Source organism: Heloderma suspectum, chromosome 6 (assembly GCF_057233095.1).
Source record: "Heloderma suspectum isolate Gila_16-S chromosome 6, 16-S_ref, whole genome shotgun sequence".
NCBI classification, from domain to species: domain Eukaryota; kingdom Metazoa; phylum Chordata; class Lepidosauria; order Squamata; family Helodermatidae; genus Heloderma; species Heloderma suspectum.
In genome coordinates this window covers 45,413,064-45,434,834 of record NC_139463.1, presented here as the reverse complement: position 1 = coordinate 45,434,834, position 21,771 = coordinate 45,413,064, and the positions used below count along the sequence as shown (strand labels likewise).

The following is a 21,771-nucleotide window of genomic DNA, read 5'->3' as shown; positions in this document are numbered from 1 at the left end:
CGGGCGCTTGAGTGGTCCGCGAATGCCCAGAGGCCACCCATCCCCTTAGTGAGCTGCCATTTTGTGTAAAAATGGCAGCTCAGTTCCTCTGTAAATGTAGTGTTGTGTAAATGGCAGCCATAAAGGGGCCGTTTATGCAACATTACAGGCATAGTAAATGGCACAGGAGCAGGGAAAGGAGCGAGCTGCAACCTCTTGTTTTAAATCTCCGCTTTGAGGGAGAGTGAAGGAATGGAAAGAGTTAACCGTTGGCTTCTCCCTGCACACCAGCTATCAGGGGTTTGGAAGCAAGTCCAGGGGACTTTTGTCTAGGGATGGTGCGGGTGCCCAATTCCATTCGGGAATCCGGTGCAACCACCTCTGCCCTCACCCCTGAGCCCCTCTAGCTGAGCCCACGCTCGGCGAATGGCTGCATTCACCCCATTGGCCTCATTGAGCTTCATGGTTGCCATTTTTTTAGAAATAAAATGGCGATAGCAAAAATGCGCATATTTTTGTGTGTGCGAAAATGCGCATTTCTGCGGATGCACATATTTGCGTATGTGCGCATATGTGCATTTGGCGATTGCCATTTCATTTTTCAAAAAATGGCGACCGCAGAGCTCAACGAGGCCACTGGGGTGAGTGCAGGCTGCTCACTGAGCGTGGGAGGGGCTCGAACACAGTCCGGGAGCAGGGGCTGGGTGGGCACCTGGAGAAATCAGAGAGGGGTGGGTTTGCACATCCCTACTTTTGTCAGTGGGCCCCTGCAGGGTTGTGAGACTTCAGCAGGTGCCTGACCATGCCCACCCTTGACTCCAACCCTGAAATCTGGCCGCCACACTCCACTTTCCAAAATTTGTTGTTTTCTTACAGCTAAACCAGACATTGTATTATTCACGCTTTTTTTAAAGGGAGCTTACGCTGGCCACTTCCATTTTGAAAGCATTGGCCACACCACTGTATAAGAAGGAAGAAGTGATCGCAATTAAGAATGAAATGAGAAAACAACACCCTGATCAGCTTTGATCATCTAATGTGCCATTTTAATGCTGCTTAGCATTCAATATGACACAGGGCAGGGAACGAGGGGCAGTATTTTAATATCCTGAATGCTGCAAAGTACCAGATGATGATTCTGTCCCTGCCCTTGGCTTGCATGGTTGTCTCCCTGTCAGCTGACTTCAGCACCCTTTCAAAATTTGAGCAGATCAGAGATTAAAGTGAGCTCAGGGCTGGTTATCTCAAAGAAAGGATCTTGCCAACAAATTCCCACAGTCAGGAAAGGCCTCTCCCTGTTTCACACAATGAAATAAAGAGATGCTTGCATTAGTCACTGAATGAGAAAATCAGAAACACAGAGATGTACAACATAGAGATGTGTGATTTATTCAGGTTCTCAGTTATGGAAATGGAAATACAGAATGTGTTTTTAAGCCTTTGTACATGGCTTTGAGGGGTCACCAGCTTTATGCAACTTGTAGGTACATGTTTTTTTGTCGACAAATGCTGTGCATCCAGGAACGTGTAAAATGCCACCGTATCTAAAAAAAACAGCAGCACACAAACCATGTGTAAAACAAGGCTAATCTTAACTTGCAAAGGACATTTAAGGAACTCTAATTTTACCTCCGATTTAGCAAAGCTTTTTTATTTTATTTTTCGTGTTGCTATTAAATTCCCCCCTCCAAATCACATTATTAAATGGAAAGATAATAAAAAGTCTTGCTCTTGCAGCACCTTAAAAGCTAACACATTTATTACGACATTCCTTACATTTCACCTGTTAAGGCCAAAATTTAATGCACTTCACTATCTATAATCATAATTTATCTTTCACAACAAACTATTGCAAGTTCTCATCTATCCATCCAAAGGTTCTACTTTGGTTCTTTCTGCTCGGTAATCAAAACAATTACCACTCACTAGCAACAATTTTTTAAACGTTTACATATTTTCTCTTCATCTATAGTATAGGTATAGAATATATGTTCGTTTTTAAGTAATGATCATTGCCCAAACTTTACTCCTATTCATGCATTACTCCCATGATGAACAAGGTTAAACATGTTGAAAGGGGCTGAGAGCCGTTGTGCCCGTCCTTTGAAGTCATGTCGGCCTCTGTGGAACTACAGTGTTCAGCATAACTTGTGCAGAGTTGTGATTTAGAACCCTGATTATGCATCACAACACAGGTGGGAGCTTTTAACTGCCTGTAATTTCTATTGCCTCTCCTTCTAATTCTTTATTGCCCTGCCAGGTGTGCAAGGAGATAGCTGTTGCTACTGCAGCTTTTGGAAGTACACATTCAAAGATATTAATATCACCAATGGCATTTGTGGTCTCTTTTCCTTACCTGGTACAGCATGACATCTCACGTTTATTGCACTCACACCTCATACAATGAGCTGTATTCCAGGTAGAACCAAAATGATGCTTACTTCCATCATATGTATCAGTACACGCAACATCTGTACGTTTTATTTTACCTAGGGAGAAATATCCTTGTCAGTTTTTTCTGTTGTGCCAAAATCTCCACATGTCAGTGGGGGGCAAACTGCCACGGCACAATGTAATGACCACATGGTATAATTACTGTGAGCTTTTCTACATGAAGCTTTTATTGTGTGCTCATGATTGCTCACTCACCGTAGTTTGTGGGTCCTTTACACAACATTGTCATCCACCAGGGCCTCTCCCATGCTTTGCAACCATTATCGTGTTTTTTCCCTTAAAGGGGGAAGTGTGGTATTTTTTTCTGAATGGCCTCTATAATGTCATAGAAATCTTGTGTAATTGTGCAATTCCGCTAGACCACAGCACCACCTAATGGTTGTATAATGGAACATATATCAAGGCAGAGAAAGAAAAACCCTGGGAAATTTTTTTGTAAAGGAGCCAAGCTTAATCCCACAAAGAATCTGGAAGCAGAAGTCTCTGCAAAGGTGCAGATTAAAAGCTTCATGTAGAAAGGCCCTATAGGTCTGTGTTAGGGATTTTTTTTTCTGGCATTGCTCCTGAGCCTTTAACTGCAATCTGATAGACTCCAGTGCCTTTCACTGTAGTGTGACATGAAGAATTTTAGCAGGTGGAGAGAACAGCTAGACAGCAACTAGACAGCCATAGGATATGCCGTTTTTGGGGAACTGGCTTTCCCCCAATTTTGTGCTGCCTTGGAGGCAGCGCAGAACAGCCCCGTCCTCCATGCTCGCAAGACGAGTGCAGAGCGTCCGGAAAGGGGCGTGGCTGGGGGCATTCCGGGCCGCGGGAGGCCATAGCTTGCATGTAAGACACATCCAATGTGTCATACAGTGGCCTCCTTCCCTGCTCCGTGCTCCTGCGGCTAGACAACGACAATTGGCTGTCTAGCCAAAAAAAGCAGGGCAGAAGAAGCACAGAGGGAATGATCCCCTGCGTACATCTCCTGCCCTGCTTAGGATAGGCGGTTGCTTCCGAGTTCGGAGGTGGCCGCCTGTCTCAACAGGATTGCGCCCTAAGTTGTTCTTATCCTAGAGATGTGAAGTATTGACATAAGGACATGTAAATCTGATCACTTTCACAAGTGCAATAATTTTAAAAACAAAAGTTGGTTTACTTAGGGCAGAATGCAAGGGGTAGGGATGTACGGATCCCCTTACCTGGGGTCCGGGGGGGGGTCTGCAGGCAAGGGGAGGCGATCCGGTCCTCCCCCCGGAATCCTCCTCAGCCAGCTTCGCTCCGTGGGGAGTCCGCAGAGCTGCTGGCTGGCTCCAGCTACTGCCAGACTTCCGGCTGCGGCTGGTCTGCGGACGCAAATGGCGTCTGCTACGCCATTTGCATCCCTGCTCTTTGCTGTGATAGGCTACGTAAATATTTACATAGCCAATCACGGCCAACGGCAAGGATGCAAATGGCGACCACTAAGCTGGACGCCATTTTGTTCCACAGCCCCGCAGTGGATGAAGATGGCAACCTAGACCAGCCACCGCCAGGTAGGTTCTGTCCTGGGGGGGGGGGATTTTGGGGGGTGGCGTGGGGGTTAGTCCGTTCCACCACGGACTCCGGGGGCCTGGATTCCAAAGAATCTGGCCTCATTGGAGTCCGTGGCGGATTTCTCCGCCATCCCTAGCAAGGAGGTGCTTACACCCCCACACTGCAGATTCCCTTCTGTAAGCAGTGGGCCCCGCTAATTCTATTGCACAAGGAAGACCGACTGCTTCTGCAAGGGAGATTTAGTACTTCCTAGGGGAAGCCCCCAAATGAACAGAAAAGCTAGTTTCTGGAAGGGCACAGGTCAGCAGAGCTCCTTTATGCAAACTTTGCCGACCTGCCTTCTCCCTGAAAAGAGCATTTCTGTTCATTTTAGGTTGCCCCCAGAAGCCCTTACCTTTTACGAAAGTTGATTCGCGGTGGGGGGAGGCGCTCCATCCCTCCCCCCGAAATTTTGGCCGGGGGGGAGGTGTCCCATCCCTCCCCCCCGAAATTCTGGCCAGGGGGGAGGTGCCCCGTCCCTCCCGCCGCGAATCTTGTCCTGCTGGGACTGCAAATGGTGGCGGCTGTAGCCGCCGCCGTTTGTGTCCCTGCAATCAGCCGTGATAGGCTACGTAAATGTTTACGTAGCCTATCATGGCTGAGTTAAAAAACAACAACAACCACCGCGCGTATGCAAATGGCGGCGCCCATGGGCGCTGCCATTTGCGTTCCTTATTTTGGCATGTCTAGTCTACGTAAACATTTATGTAGACTACGGAGAAAATAAGGGGAACGCAAAGAGCATAGCATCTACGCTATTTGCGTTCCCCTTATTTTCGCCGTTGTCTACATAAATGTTTACGTAGACTAGACATGCCAAAATAAGGAACGCAAATGGCAGCACCCATGGGCGCCGCCATTTGCGTACGTGCGGTTGTTTTTTTTTTCTTCCACTCAGCCGTGATAGGCTAGGTCAACATTTATGTAGCCTATCACAGTATTTTTTTTAAATCTAGCCATGATAGGCTACGTAAATCTTTACGTAGCCTATCACGTTTTTTTGTTTTTGTTTTTTTGACTTGGAAATGGCGGCGGTGGCAGTCGGTCGGAAGACCGGCTGCCGCAGCCGCCACTGCCGAACCGCCGCCAAACCGCCGCTGGAGCCGCCACCACGAGGGACATTCGCACACGGTAAGTCCCGTCCCAGGGGGGGCAGGGGGGGTAGAATGTTTCGCCACCGATTTCGGGGGGCCGAATGCGCTGGCATTCGCCTTCCCCGAGATTCGTGGCGAAATTCTCTGACATCTCTATAAATCGCCATCGTGCAAGTCTTGGGGGTGCTTGCACAATGCAGTTGGCGGGGCAGAAGAGAACTGGTGCAGGTGTACGTGCCCTGTCGGATTCTGCCTGAAGATGCAAATGCAGGAATAACAACAATAAAAAGAACAGGGAAACTGTGAGATTAATAAGCTTGCTGCTCTCAAACCATCCCTTAAGTTTCACTGGACCTTTGTCATCGAGTGAAGGTGGGTAAACGATTTCTGTGAACTTTCTGGGGTTCCTGTGAAGGTCTCAAGATCTTTGTGGCAGGGAGGGATGGGCACTTACTTTTGATGAAATGGCCAAGCTGTTTGTCTTTCTTTTCTCCCTTTAAAGAAGAGCAAGCTGCTGCGTTCAGCAATGAGTTTCCAGACCATTCGATGTCTCTTCAAGGACGGCACTGGGAATGTCACCATGTGCTGATATGTTGTAGCCTCATTCGCAGTAACTTTGTACAGTCAAAAGGTTGGCTGTCTCCAGGGGCTCATGGGGGCAGCCATCTATTTTCCATACAGTGTTGTTGGGAACCACATCACATCATTGATTCTGCAGTGACATTTGCAGCACCATTATGGGGAGAGCAATCCTATGGCCACTAGACACTGTCTAGATGGCCATAGGATTTTTTGGTTTCTGGAAACCAAGGTTGTCTGACCTCAGTTCCCAGAAACTGCACTCCCCACCCCCTTGTACTCAGCATGGTTCTCTCTGCACTGCTACCATCTCTGAACTTGTAAACCGAGTGCGGAGAGGGTGAAAAGGGGGTGGTCCCGGGGGAGGGGAGGAGACCGCAGAAGCCAGTTTAGACAGCTTCATATGGGCCCCTTCTTTCCCCCTCCCTGAAGCCATGGCTAGACATGGGAAAACATGTGTCTAGCCACAAATGCAGGGCAGCTAGAGCTCGGAGGAGAGGATCCCCTCCATGCTCTGTCTACCCGGCATAGGATAGGAGTCAGCCTCTGAGTTCGGAAGCTGACGTCTATCTCAGTAGGATTGTGCCCTAAAGAGATTTTCAATGTACCGGCAGCTAGCAATGTCTCAGCAACACTAGAGGGCTCTAGTCTGGGAAGGACCCTTGTTGTGGGAAGAAATTAGATTTGGCAATTCAGGTACAGTGATGATCAAGAGAGACCAGGATGCCTGCATGCAGTTTTCCCCATCACCGCATTACAGTCACAGGAGATGGAAAAACAACTTGTCCTCCACTACCACTCCCCTCCTGCAGATAGCAGCTGCTGGGAATGTTCTAGGGTGCCTCATCCACTGATACCCTAGAGGTATGGCCACACCTTGAAGTGAATGGAATATGCATGCAAAAGTACGCCCCAGAACCCTCTGCAAAGTGCAAGCCTAGAAAGGGTTTCCCAAGGTGGAATTTTTGGCAGACGGCAGCCCAGAGGATCGGGCCTTGAGTCCATAACCTTCAAGTGGAAAGAATAGTCGGCCATGGACACCAGCTGCAATTCCTCCTCTCTCCCTTCCTGCAACAGTGTTCTGACTGTGGCTGGCTCAAGCACATTGCTGAGGTGACTTTCTGAAGTGGAGTTGTAGCACAAGCATAAACAGTGCTGATTTTTCCTGAAAGATTTCCTATTCTTCCTGTTCTGATGGAAACCTGCCCATTTCACAGAACGATTCTGCCACACACATAGCAGTGAATAAATGGGTGGGAACTGGGAGGAAGTGGTTATGAGTATTTTCAGTGGAGGCTGGTGGCTCTGATGTCAGTGGGGCAATGAATCCACGCCGGATTTCAGTCAGAACTCTTAAGATCTGCACCTTGGATAACTCCTTCAGAGTTCTGACTGGTTCTGACTGAAACCCGGATCGGATTTATCGCCCCACTGACATCGGAGTCACCAGCCTCCGCTGACTATTTTTCTTTCTTTTTCTTTCTCTCTCTCTGTCTCTAAGATAGACTTCCGAGCACCTTACCAAATTACTACTCCCAGCATTCTTTGGTGGAACCCGTGACAGTTAAACTAATATAATAATGAGATAAATATACCCTCAACCTTAGCGTGCCACACTATTTTCTAGCAAGAAACAATTAACAGGCTTTGACATTACTAGCAAAGCAAGCTCCATCGCACAAGGCCAGGAAGACACAGAGGACCGTCAGGGTGATGAGGACTTTCTGAAAAGGAAGCAGAAGGGGGAAAGTCAGCCAGCGTCTATATAACGCTCAACTATTTAAAAAAATGAAAACTTAATGGAACTCCCCCCCCATGCACTTAATGAGTTATGTCAGAAACATTCATTTATTTGCATATTTATTTGTTAAACCAAATCAATGTTGCACAATTGCCTAGGGGAAGAACGCAACTGCACAAAGAAAAATGACAGTGGCAATTCCCTCCCCTCAGTTCGGATAAGCTCTGAGGTAGATGCAGGAATTCCTCTCCAACGTGGTGCACCTGTAGCACACGTGAATCCACTGAAATTAATGGGCAAGCACACCTCACTAAAACAGACGTGACAGGGCTTCGTTGAACACTCACAGCAAATGGCTATAGATAATTTTTCAGAGTTTTCGCTTGTTGATTGAAATGAGCAGTTTTCACCCATTAGCTCAGCTGCTGACACATTACAGAAGGTTTACGAACGTTCCGACTGCTAAGAAGATTACAAAATTTGTCAGCTCACAAGGCCGAGGGACACTTAAGGCTGCCAGGTGGCAACCATTAGCCATACCGAGGCAGTTAATTTTTGTTTTATATTTGCTCTAGAATTATTCCTGTGAAGCAGCTATAATCCATGTTTTGTGTCCCCCCAAAACCATTTCTGCTCCAAGAAGGGTGAATTCTGCCCTGAGCAAAATTAGACCAATTCACTGTGTTTGGATAAATCAGCATTTCCAAGGGGTTCTGCATCATTGGTAAGAATCAGCCTTGGCAATGAGAAAGGAGGTAGAAACAGCCATGAATTAGATGGCTGGGAGTCAGCATTTGAAGTCATTTTTCCTCATAATTTCGAATGCTATCACACTTTCCATGGCAGCTTTTCCAAAATTTTCACCTAATAAACAAACATATTTATTAATTATTATTTATTATTTATTTTAAAAGCTAACATACTGCCTAACTCCGTGGAAGGAAAATCAAGGTAACAAACAAAGGAAACAATATTTAAACCCTCAAATAAACAGTAAGAATAATACATTCATAAAAAAAGGCTAAAACACACTCAAGTGCTATTATACCAATAACAGTTGAGTCTAGTGGAGTGTCAAACTTGTATTTTGCTTACCATCTTGCTTTTTCAATCCGTGCCTGGAAAACGTTTCTTGGTGGGAAATGGCTCAGAAAGCAAGAGAGCGTTCTGTTCTTCACTTCACTCTGTGAGGGATCCACTACCCTCTTTTATACTACTGAGAAGGAAGAGAGGCAAAACTGAGAATGCCCCCCACCCCCGGATGTTGTAAATGAAGTAATGCGGCCAGACTCCAGGAAACGTTTGTCAAGAAGAAAGTATTTGCTTCTGATTAAATCAGTGCTTTTGCATAGAAAATAGGATACTATTTGGTAGAGTCTTATCACCTACAGCGATATCTTTGATAAGTACACACTGAAACTAGAACAGGAATAGCTTGTAAAACATCATTGGAACAGGATGGCGTGCAGCCCTGCATGAGGCATGGTTCCAGATATTCCAAGTGAAAACCTGGCTGGGGAAACACCCTGCTTTCTGAGGCGAATGGCTGGAAATGGAACACCAGTTGTGGGGAGAAGTAAATGGGGTTGAGAGCTAGGCTTGCTGAATTGTTATCCCCCCCCCCTCCAAATAGGCACTGCTTGAAGTGGGTTGGAGTGAGATGCTGTCCCACTTTATTTCAGGCCTATAACATGCCTCAAAATGGTACTGAAAAAAATATGAGTTTTATAAAATCACAAAATGCCCTCCTAAGATACCCAACATATTTTGATAAAGACCTTCTTATGGAGCCAAAGAAGACAGTTTTCCTAGCAAGACAATGTCTATAGCAGGGCTCCTCAACCTTTTTGGACCCATGGGCACATTTGAGAATCTGAGAACATGCTGTTGACACCAACACAAAATGCCTGATCAGTGGATTGCCACTTTGGCATCTACCTGTTGCATCTTGGATCTTAGGGCTTCTCCACACAGGGCTTTTATCCTGCGATCAAGACTGGTTACTCATGGAAGTTTGCGGGTCCTTTACATGACATCATTAAGCTCCAGGACCTCTCCTGTGCTTTCAGACCTTTACCCTGTTTTTTAAAAGACTGTGGATAATGCGCTATTTAAATGTAGCAAGTTGAATTTCTCTGTGAAAAGTGGAAGTGGGACTATAACTAAGCACTATCTAATGGCTGTATAATGAAACATATAGAGCTTGCAGATAAAGGAACTCCCCCTGGGGTGGGGGAGCAGAAGTGTGTGAAAAGGGGCAATCTTAATCCTTCAAAGAATATGGAAGTAGAAGCCTCGGTAATGGTTCAGGATAAAAAACCTCTGTGTAGGGAAGCCCTTAAGCTGCATCTTATTCAGCAAAACCTTTTGTTTCTTGTCTGTTGGATACCGCAATGTCTCTTTAATAAAGGATTGTCTAATTAGGCTAATTGCTGGTGGTGCAATGCAGCTAATGCTTCTTTTAAACATGTGCTTTGGCAATGTCCAGTAGTTTGCTTCTTTTGGGGAGGAGGTTATTACACAGATACGTTTTGTACTGGAACAGTCTTTAATATTGATTGAAGTACATGCTCTTTTAAATTATTTACCTCTTTATGGTAATTAATAGATGGTCAGTGCAAATTGATTCTCTGCACCATTTTGACAGCTAAAAGACGGATATTACAGCATTGGAAGGATAAGCACTCACCTCCTGTAATGCAGTGGACTGAGGACCTTACAGCGCTTTCAGTATTTGAATGGGTGGCATATAGATGCCACCTTCAAAATGGATACTTTTGTTGAAGCCCATGTATAATTGCTAGGAAGTTGTATGCATTTCATACAAATCCATGTATGTTTATTTAAAAATGGAAAAAATTAAAAAAGAAAAGAGAAAAAGATTTTTTTTAAAACAAAAAAACACGGGTGCCTGAGGGGAACCATGTTGGGGACCCATTTGTGGGCACCATTGGGGACCCTTGATCTACAGTGTAGTAGGGGAACCCCCAAGTACTTCACTCCAGGAACCAAGGAGACTTTTTCCCTTTTATCCTTATTCAGGCGTCATGCCTGTGTATGGGAGATGCATGTGACTAATAGGGACAGAACGATCCATGCTGCTCCCAGTATTCCTGACCTCCCCATTTTGAGTGGGGAAATCTGTATGGGGCTTCTAGTTACCTTTGCTTGGATGCGGGTACAAGCCTCTACACAACTGGGAATCCTGCTTGATCAGGGTTCCCAGTCATGCAAAGTATTCTGCTCATGTTCAAGCGAGCATAGGCATAGCCAGCTGCAGATCTCCCTGTTCAAAACAAGGAGGTTGTGGCCGAGGGGCTGAGGTACGAGCACAAGGATGCTGGGGCAGGGGCAAGCACATAGAGCCCCATCCCTCCTATTCATGTACATAAACCCTACTCAGGTTTAAAGTCTGAATAAAGAGCCCCCAAAATCTAGCATACAGATCACCCCCCGCCCCCAAGCCAGTATAGACATCGACTTGGCTCGCATGACATGACAACCCGCCATATGAGACAAACAGATAAAAGCTCTCTTCCCCAAATTTAATGTCGTTATGTCTCACAACAGAGAAGTGGAAAAAGGTTTGATTGATTAGGATGATCTCCCCGGATCTGGGGTTGAGCTGGAGGGTGCAGTCCTATCGGGACAGGCAGCTGCCTCCAAACTCGGAGGCGACCGCCTATCCGATGCAGGGCAGGAGCAGTGCAGAGGGGGACTCCCCCTCCGTGCTTCAGCCACCCTGCATTTGCGGCTAGGCAGCCGATTTCGGCTGTCTAGTTGCAGGAAGTTGGAGCAGGGGTGTGTGTGTGTGCACGCTGCATGATGCAGAGGAAGCATCATAACAGCACTTCTCCCCTCCCCACCCCGGCACACCCCCAGGAATGCCTTGTTTTCACAGCTCTGCACTCCTCTTCAGAGTGCGGGGCTGCTCCGTGCTGCCTATAAGGCAGCATGGGAGGGGGTGGAGGTCAGTTCTCAGGGAACCGACGTCGGAATACGGGCTCCAAGGTCAGTTCCCGGGAACCAACCTATCCTATGGCCATCTAGCTACTGACTAGTGGCCATAGGATTGCTCCCTAAGCTTAGTAATATGGGAAGCCAACAAAATATAAGGGACCATCTCTCTGAAAGACTATCTTATCAGACTGGAGTTGAAGACAAATCAGCTTCTTTTTAAAATTCTGATGAAAAAACATTAACTGGGTCTTACTCCGAACTTCCCCATGAAGAGCAGAACTGTATTGTTCAAGGCTGTCTGGTTTAATGGAAAGACCTCAAGAACTTTCTGCAAAACTTAAATCTCCACCTCAGTCTGAAGTTGATTCTCCACTTGAGTCATATCAAGGCCTTTTTACTGCTTTAGTCTCTAGTTGTAAAATAAATGAATCTAAATCAAGTAGTAATGTTATTCTCATTGATGTCTCAAAACAACTTGATGTAACATATAATTTTAATTTCATTACATCCAGCGTACATTCATCAGTTTCCAGAAATAATTTTACGAATCAGTTTCTCAGTTCCTTATTATTAATGTATATTTCCACCTCAAAGGAGCAAAGAAATATCGCTTCAATGGGAAAAGTTAACCCTATATGTGATAAAATTAGAATTTCCGTAGCCACCTATCCTAAAAAAAAATCAGATTTCTTAACTCAGGCCACTTCTATGCTGTATGTCACTTTCCAAATAATTGCCCACAAAAATGAGTAGGGAGATAAGTGCATCCTTTTTTTGAAAACACCCAAACTGTAAAGAAGGACAGATACTGAAGCTGAAGCTCAAATATTTTGGCCACCTAATGCGAAGAGAAAACTCTCTGGAAAAGACCCTAATACTGGGAAAGACTGAAGGCAAAAGGAGAAGGGGACGGCAGAGGATGAGATGGCTAGATAGCATCACTGATGCAATGAATATGGACTTGAGCATGCTCCGGGAGAGAGCGCAGGACAGGAAGGCCTGGCGTGCTATGGTCCATGGGGTCACGAAGAGTCGGACACGACTGAACGACTTAACAACAACAACAACAAAACTGTAAAGGCTGCTTTGGACAAAGCTCCTTGACCTATTCAACTGAACCTTGGCAGCCCTGATCCCCTAAGAAGGGGTGACTATCCCTGCAAATTTTGTCCAATTCTGCCAGGAAATAAAAAAAAAATATTTACCCCTCCAGGAAATTCCTGACTTGTGTGGTGGATAACTTTCTCCTACAGAAAGCAGAGGAAGGAACTAGAGGATCGGCTATCCTTGACTTGATCATTTTATTTATTTTTATTTATTTATTTATTTATTTATTTCTATACCGCCCAATAGCCGAAGCTCTCTGGGCGGTTCACAAAAATTAAAACCAAACAACACACAATAAAACAATTTAAAATATATAGAACATTAAAACCACAATATAACAATACAACCACAATAAAACCTAGCAGCAGTGCAGGAGTTTAAAATACAGATTTAAAACAGCAAAGCTAAAAGTCTAGAAAGCTAAAATGCTAAAATGCCTGGGAAAATAAAAAGGTCTTCACCTGGCGCTGAAAGGAATACAATGTAGGCGCCAGGCGAACCTCACTAGGGAGCTCATTCCAGAGCCGGGGTGCCACAGCAGAAAAAGCCCTCCTCCTAGTAGCCACCCGCCTCACTTCCTTTGGCAGAGGCTCACGGAGAAGGGCCGCTGATGGTGATCTTAAGGTCCGGGCAGGCACATATGGGAGGAGGTGATCCTTCAGGTAACCTGGCCCCAAGCCATTAAGGGCTTTAAATGTTAACACCAGCACTTTGAATCGGGCCCGGAAATGGACTGGCAGCCAGCGCAGCTGGAAACGTACTGGCGTAATATGAGCTCGCAGGCCAGTCCCTGTTAACAATCTTGCTGCCCTATTTTGGACCAGCTGAAGTTTCCAGACCGTTTTCAAAGGCAGCCCCACGTATAACGCATTGCAGTAATCCAGACGAGAAGTTATCAGAGCATGGATAACTCTAGCTAGGCTATCTCTGTCCAGATAAGGGCGTAGTTGGTATACCAGCCTAAGCTGATAAAAAGTGCTCTGTGCCACTGAGTTCACTTGTGCCTCAAGTGACAGTTCTGGATCCAAGAGCACCCCCAAACTACGAACCTGATCCTTTAGGGGGAGTGCAACCCCCTCCAGAACAGGTTGAATATCACCTAGCCGGGCAGACGAACCACCCACTGACAGTACCTCCATCTTGTCTGGATTGAGTTTCAGTTTATTGGCCCTCATCCAGTCCATTACCGTGCCCAGGCACTGATTCAGAACAGCCACTGCCTCACCTGGTTTTGATGAGAAAGAGAGGTAGAGCTGGGTGTCATCCGCATATTGATGGCACCTCAGCCCACACCTCCGGATAACCTCCCCCAGCGGTTTCATGTAGATGTTAAACAGCATGGGGGATAAAATAGAGCCCTGTGGAACCCCATGGCACAATTGCCATGGCACAGAGCAATAATCCCCCAGCACCACCTTCTGGAATCGGCCATCCAAGTAGGAGCGGAACCACTGTAGTGCAGTGCCTCCAACTCCTAACCCAGACAACCTATCCAGAAGGATACCATGGTCGATGGTATCGAAAGCTGCTGAGAGGTCCAGGAGAATCAACAGGGTCGCACTCCCCCTGTCCCTCTCCCGGCAGAGGTCATTCCACAGGGCGACCAAGGCAGTTTCCGTTCCAAAACCAGGCCTGAAGCCCGATTGAAATGGATCTAGATAATCCGTTTCATTCAACAGTGCCTGGAGCTGTCCTACAACCACCCGCTCAAGCACCTTGCCCAGGAAGGGGATGTTGGCCACTGGCCTATAATTGTTAACATCCTCTGGGTCCAGGTTAGGCTTTTTCAGGAGTGGTCTAATTACTGCCTCTTTTAAAGCGGCAGGCAGCACTCCCTCTCTCAAGGAGGAATTTACAACCTCCTGGACCCAGCCAGACAACCCCTCCTTGTTTGATTTAATAAGCCATGAAGGGCAAGGGTCAAGCACACAAGTGGTCGATCGGACTTGGCCAAGCACCTTGTCCGCATCCTCAGGCCTCAGTAACTGAAACTCATCCAATAAAACTGGACCAGACGGTGTTCTGAACGCCTCTACCAATGGAACTGCATTAATGGTGGTGTCCAGTTCATGACGAATCTGAGCGACTTCATCCTCAAAGTGCTGCGCAAACTTGTCACAGCGTGCTACCGAGGGTTCCACCGTCTCTCTCCCTGGCCCAGAATGTAACAGGCTGCAAACCACTCGGAAAAGCTCCGCTGGACGACACTGAGAAGATGCAATGCTGGTGGAAAAGAACTGCCTCTTTGCCACCCTCACCGCCACAGAGTAGGCTCGATAGTGGGCTCTTACCTGTGTTCGGTCAGACTCAGCACAAGTTTTCCTCCACCTGCGTTCTGCGTCTCCCCTCTTGCTTCATTGCCCTCAGCACAGGTGTATACCAAGGAGCTGGCCGGGCTCTGCTCAGAGGGAGAGGGCGCTTGGGTGCGATCGTGTCAACCGCCCGAGTCATCTCTGCATTCCACAGAGCGACCTGGGCTTCGACAGGAGCACCAGCCATACCAGCAGGAAAATCCCCCAGAGCCCTCTGGAATCCATCGGAATCCATTAATCTCCGGGGGCGGACCATTTTAATAGGTCCCCCACCCTTGCAGAGGGGAAAGGCCGCCAGAAGTCTAAACCTCAGCAGGAAGTGATCTGACCATGACAAAGGGACAGATGTTAATTCCTCCACTTTCAGATCACCATCCACCTGCCCAGTCGAGAAAACCAGATCAAACATGTGTCCTTTTATATGCGTTGGGCCGATGACATGTTGGGACAGCCCCATGGTTAGGGGCGGACGAAAGTCACTTACCTGTCCTCGAAGCTTGTTCGCGGTGGGGGGGAGGTGCTTCGCTGCTCCCCCCGCAAAGTTCAGGCCAGGGGGGGAGGCTTCCCGCCTCGCCCGGCCGAAATTCAGGCTGGGGGGGAGGCTTCCCGCCTTGCCCGGCCGAAATTCAGGCCGGGGAGGAGGTGCCTCGCCTCGCCCGGCTGCGAACTCAAAAGTTAAAAAAAAAAAAAAGCCCCCGTGATAGGCTACGTGACGATTAACGTAGCCTATCACGGCTAGATCTGCAAAGTCAGCCGTGATAGGCTACATTAATCGTCACGTAGCCTATCACGGGTGACTTAAAAAAAAAAAAAAGCGTTGCCCTTATTTTCGCTGTAGTCTACGTAAATCTTTACGTAGACTACAGCGACCAAATAAGGAACGCGAATGGCGGCTTCCTATGGGGGCCGCCATTTGCGTACGCGCTTTTTTTTTTTTTTAAAGTCACCCGTGATAGGCTACGTGACGATTTACGTAGCCTATCACGGCTGACTTTGCAGATCTAGCCATGATAGGCTACGTTAATCGTCACGTAGCCTATCACGGGGGCGGTTTTTTTTTCCTTTTATTGGAATGGCGGGGGCGGCAGCCAGTTGAAAGACCGGGTGCCGCTTCCGCCCCGGACTAACACCCGCCGAACCGCTGGCCAGACCCGCCGCTGGGAGGGACATTCGGCAAAGGTAAGTCCCGTCCCGGGGGGTGTGAGGGGTGCGGGGGGGGTGCGGAGAATTTCTCCCCGAAACTTGTTCGGGGGGCTGAACACGTTGGCCCTCGGCCCCCCGAAGTTTCGGGGAGAAATTCTCCGCCATCTCTACCCATGGTTGTCACGGCGGCCATGAAGTCCTGAGCCGCCCCGGATACAGCGGCCTCGGCATGGAAGTTGAGATCCCCCAGGACCATCATCCTGGGGGTCCTCAACACCAAGTCCGAGACCACCTCCATCAGCTCAGGCAGGGAGTCTGATGGGCAGCGGGGTGGGCGGTACACCAACAGAATCCCTAATCTGTCCCGGGTACCCAACACAAGGTACAAACACTCAAGATCTGCACTCGAATGAGCAGGAAGCCTGGAGAGGGAGATTGAATTCCTATAGACCACGGTAACCCCCCCTCCCCGACCCTCAAGTCGGTGTTGGTGCTGCACCAAGTACCCAGGGGGGCACAGCTGGGAGAGAGTGACCCCTCCCAGTTCCCCCACCCAGGTCTCAGTAATACATGCCAGGTCAGCCCCCTCATCCACAATCAAATCATGGACGAGGGAGGTCTTATTTTGGGCCGACCTGGCATTCAGCAGCAGCACCACCAGACCTGAGGGCAGACTGGTGAGGCTGCCAGGAACCATCAGGTTGGGGGAAGAACCAGAAGAGGGGACAGCTGTAAGGTGTCTAGCCCCTCTTCTCCTCAGCTGGCCTGTTAATCCCCCAACGCCATACCCCCCCCTGCCCGTGACCACAGTTATGGTGGCACCTCTCCCACCCCCTGAGTTGCCCAATAGTCCTCCCAGGCACATATTAAAATGTTAGGATATAAAATGCACAACAATTTAAAAGAATATAAAAGAGATAAAAGAGAACAGCAGCTAAGAAGGAGCAGATAGTCCACATTTGCCCCTTCCCCTTGTCTTTAAAGCTGCTGCCCTCTGCTGCTGCTATTTGCTGCTGGTATTGTGGCTGCTGGTGTCTCTGGAGAGGCAGGTGGGTAGATCTTCAGATCCTACGCGACTCCAAGTGCGACGCCGAGGCGCTGCCTCTGGCAGCCCCGCCTTAAGTACCTGTGGGCGGGGGCAGAAGCAGGCTCAGGATCACCCGGTGCAGCTGCTGGCTGGTCCTCCTTCCCCAGGCTCCTTCCCGAGAAGCCTCTGGCAGCCCCGCCTTAAGTACCTGTGGGCAGGGGCAGAAGCAGGCTCAGGATCACCCGGTGCAGCTCCTGGCTGGTCCTCCTTCCCCAGGCTCCTTCCCCTGATAATTGATCATAACCAAGAGAGATGACTTAGTGGATAAAGTAGCAGTTACAGGAACTCTGGGGGAAAGCGACCATGTTGTACTCGAGTTCTTGGTTCTAAGGGAAGCAAAAGCCGAGTGTAGCCAAACGCGTACCCTGGATTTTAGGAAAGCTGATTTTAATAAACGCAGAACAATGATCAGTAAGGTCCCATGGCAAGCGACTCTAACGAGAAAAGGAGTCCAAGATGGGTGGGAGTTTTTAAAAAAGGAAATTCTCAAGGCACAATTACAAACAATTCCAACAAGACAAAAAGGTGGAAGACAACGGAAGAAGTCAATGTGGCTTCACAAAAAGCTTAGAGATGACCAGAAAAAAAAAGGACACATATAGGACGTGGAAGGAAGGCCAAGCAACAAAGGAAGAGTACAGGCAGGTAGCACAGAATTGCAGGGATGGCGTCAGGAAGGCTAAAGCTGAGAATGAGCTGAGGTTAGCGAGGGACGCTAAAAGCAACAAAGAGGTTTGCTTCAGGTACGTGCATAGTAGAAGACAGAGGAAAGAAATGTTGGTTCAGCTATTAAATAAGGATGGCAAAATGATAACAGATGACAAAGAAAAGGCAGAGGTGCTCAATTCCTACTTTGGCTCAGTCTTCTCCCAAAAGAGGGTCTATGAGCCCCCTGGCAAAGGCGAAGTACAGGCTGAAGGGGCAGGACTGCAGCTTGAGATCGATAGGCATATGGTCAAGGAACACCTCATTACTTTGAATGAGTTCAAATCTCCAGGGCCAGATGAACTGTACCCTACAGTAATAAAGGAACTGGCAGAAGAACTCTCAGAACCACGTCTACTCTCTTTGAGAAATCATGGCAGATGGGTGAAGTGCTAGACGATTGGAGGAGGGCTAATGTTGTCCCTATCTTCAAAAAGGGTAAAAAGCAGGAACCTGGGAACTATAGACCAGTCAGTCTGACATCAATCCCTGGGAAAATTCTGGAGCAGATGATAAAGCAATCCATCTGGAAGCACCTTGACAACAATGCCGTGATGACTCGAAGCCAACATGGATTTGTCAAAAACAAGTCCTGCCAGACAAATCTGATCTCATTTTTTGATCAAGTCACCTCCCTCGTGGACTGTGGGAATTCTGTGGACATCATATACCTCGACTTCAGCAAAGCTTTCGACAAAGTGCCCCATGATATCCTGATGAGCAAACTAGCTCAAAGTGGGCTAGATGAAACAACGATCCGGTGGATCCACAGTTGGCTACAGAATTGGACTCAGAGTACTGATCAATGGGATCTTCTCAACCTGGGGAGAGGTAATGAGCGGGGTACCACAGGGCTCAGTCCTGGGCCCAGTGCTCTTCCACATTTTTGTTAATGACTTGGAGGAGGAGGAGGTGCAGGGAATGCTGATCAGATCTGCAGATGACACAAAATTGGGCAGGATAGCTAAAAACTTGGAAGACAGAAACAGAATTCAAAGTGATCTTGATAGACTGGAGCACGAGGCAGAAAATGACAGAATGAAATTTAATAGGGATAAATGCCAAGTTCTGCACCTGGGAAAAAGAAACCAAATGCACAGTTACAAGATGGGGGATATGTGGCTCAACAACACTACAAGCGAGAAGGATCTTGGAATTGTTGTAGATCACAAGCTGAATATGAGCCAACAATGTGATGTGGCTGCAAAAAAGGCCAATGCTCTTTTGGGCTGCACTAATAGAAGCATAGCTTCCAAATCCCGGGAAGTACCAGTTTCCCTCCACTCAACACTGGTTAGACCTCATCTGGAGTACTGTGTCCAGTTCTGGGCACCACACTTTAAGAAGGATGCAAACAAAATGGAGGGGGTTCAGAGGAGGGCAACAAAGATGATCATGGGAGACGGGACTGGAAACAAAGCCCTACAAAGAGAGACTGAAAGAACTGGGCATGTTTTGCCTTAAGAAGAGAAGACTGAGGGGAGATATGATAGCGCTGTTCAAGGACTTGAACGGTTGTCACAGAGAGGAAGGCCAGGATCTCTTCTTGATCATCCCAGAGTGCAGGACACGGAATCATGGGCTCAAGTGACAGGAAGCCAGATTCTGGCTGAACATCAGGAAAAACATCCTGACTGTTAGAGCAATATGACAATGGAACCAATGTCCTCAGGAGGTAGTGGGCTCTCCCATGCTGGAGGCATTCAAGATGAGGCTGGACAGCCACCTGTCAGGGATGCTCTCACTTAGATTCCTGCACTGAGCAGGGGGTTGGACTCGATGGCCTTGTAGGCCCCTTCCAACCCTACTATTCTATGATTCTATGATTCTATCTAAATTTAAAGGAACATAGCACAACACTCCCTGAACCTGTTTGTCTGAACTTTGGTATGTTTGAGCACCTCACAAGCATCTGCTAGGTCTATGAATTTCATTCAGTTCTGTCAAATGGCAAACATGTTAGATTCATTTGTTGATTTCCAAAGAATCTCTCTTTAGCAACAGGTATCCTACCTCTAGTTAGGATCTTTCTTGGTGAATTTTTGGTGATGACCAAGAAAACAGGTTGAACAATTCTATTTACTCGGAAAAGTGACCACAGGACCTTATTTTTGCCACAATCCTTGTGTAATCTTCCTGAGGCAATATAGAAAAACCACACAAGAAATACTTGACCTCTTCTGTAGAATGTTGATGGGTGGGCATTCTAGGGTGGCAGGAGATATCTAGGGACGATAGTACTCCTGCAGCTATAGTTGTATGAACTAGAGGAGATTCTTAGCCATGAAGTCCTTTTTCAAACTGTACATGGAATGTCTTGTGGAAATCACTTCTGTAGTATATGGATTTGTGTTTAATATTAGCCTGTCATATTGCAAAATAAAGTTGATCTGTTGCCAACATGAGCATAGTTTGAAATAATCAGAAGCTCACTTTAGGCCACTGAAAATCCACCGTCTGATAGGAATATAGGGGTTTGGAGTTGGACTGGTTCTGCAGGTGGCTTTACAAGGCTGCCACAGGTAAACTTGTGATGAAGCAAGGCATGTAATTTGAAATCATGATTTTGTGATTTCTTGTTAAGAAATAGCTGAATAATGTTATCCTCCGAATAAACTAGCTTACTGAGCTTTGTTTATAGCACGTAATACCTCCGTCAGGGCAGAGCTGTAAGCAGCTGTCTAAGGTGAATCAGGAACCAAGAACCAAAGCTGGGAAGCTGCAGTTGAGAAATGAGCCAAGCAGCTGAACTGAAGACAAGTCAAAACTGAAAGGCACAGGCAAAAGTCAGGTCAAAAGAACAAGCCAGATGTCAGCCAAAAACAAACAAACCAGGAGGCAGAACCAGAGAGCCAAATTACATCATATAGGAATGCACCAGAGCAGCCTCTCCCAACTTGGTGCCCTCCAGATGTTTTGTAATCCCATCAGCTCCCACCAGGATGGTCAATGGCTGGGAATGCTGGGTGTTGTAGTCCATAACATCTGGAAGGTGCTAGGTTAGGGACAGCTGGACCAGAGCATAGGAAGCTCTTTTACAGCCCTCCCTGTCCAGCAGGGTCCAATGATCAGCTTTGGGTGGAGCCAGAACATTTGGCTGACCACTGCTGGGAACAGAAAGCTGGGTACGATGGACCTTTGGTCTGATCCAGCAAAGCAATTCCACTGTTCTTAAAATGGCTAAGATATATTCATAGTCTATCTGCATCTGTTAAGTGTAATATGTACAACTGGAGGGTCCAGGGACAGAGGTCGTATAGCTCTGAGTATCAGATGCTGAGCTCAAACAAGAGGGAAGGCCATCATCTGCGTGACACCTTGTCCTTGTTCAATATTTCCCGTAGCTTTATATACCGAAGATGTATTCTTCCTTTTACCTTTAAGGTCAATCTGAGTTTTAACTGCCATCAAGAGAAGGCTGATATGGCAGAGGAGGCTGCTCCTCCACACCTTGGAGAGCTCCTTCAGAGTTTGGACTGGTTCTGACTGAAACCCAGAGCAGATTCACTGCCCCACTGACATCGGAGCCACCAGCCTCCACTGCGACAAGGTCAAGTCTAACAACAGGGATTCTCCTCCACATCCAGGGCTGGATCGACACTGGCGCTTTTTATCGGTCTTGAAGTGCACTGATAACCAGCGATGGGGCACGTTCCGCATTCCGCATACCACTTCTCTCGCATCATTTCCAGCTTTTTATTCCATATTTCCCAAATACCGCAACAGATGTCGTTGTGTGCACTACGAGGTATAAATGGGCAAGAAGGATATAGCAGCACCATGATGGGATGGTATCGATATGACACGAGGTGTGGATCTGGTCCAGGAGTCCTGGCAGAAGTGCCTTGGCCTCAAAATCTAGGAGACACCGTGTCATGTCTTTGTCTTATATTTCTGTTCCAGAGCCTTTGTAGCTTTGGACATGCCCACCAGTAGTGAAAAGGCAATCCCGTCTTAGGGCACCTCTTCCAGCAACGATAGGAGTCCTGATTGCTCATGGGAGACAATTTATACTACAGGGCACATTCCTGTCACCAGTGCTTTTTAATATCT

At 47.4% G+C, this 21,771-nt stretch overlaps 1 protein-coding gene across 1 annotated transcript; it reads right to left on the bottom strand.

Annotated features, from left to right (window-relative positions):
- Positions 1 to 1,411: 1,411 nt before the first annotated feature.
- LOC146340743 (small serum protein 5-like) lies at positions 1,412 to 21,378 on the bottom strand. Its single transcript, XM_084807261.1, has 4 exons — positions 21,250 to 21,378; positions 7,321 to 7,387; positions 2,336 to 2,468; positions 1,412 to 1,523 (listed from the first exon to the last, which is right to left on the bottom strand). The coding sequence occupies exons 1-4, from the start codon at positions 21,376 to 21,378 to the stop codon at positions 1,412 to 1,414; spliced, it is 441 nt and encodes a 146-aa protein (XP_084663387.1).
- Positions 21,379 to 21,771: the final 393 nt, after the last annotated feature.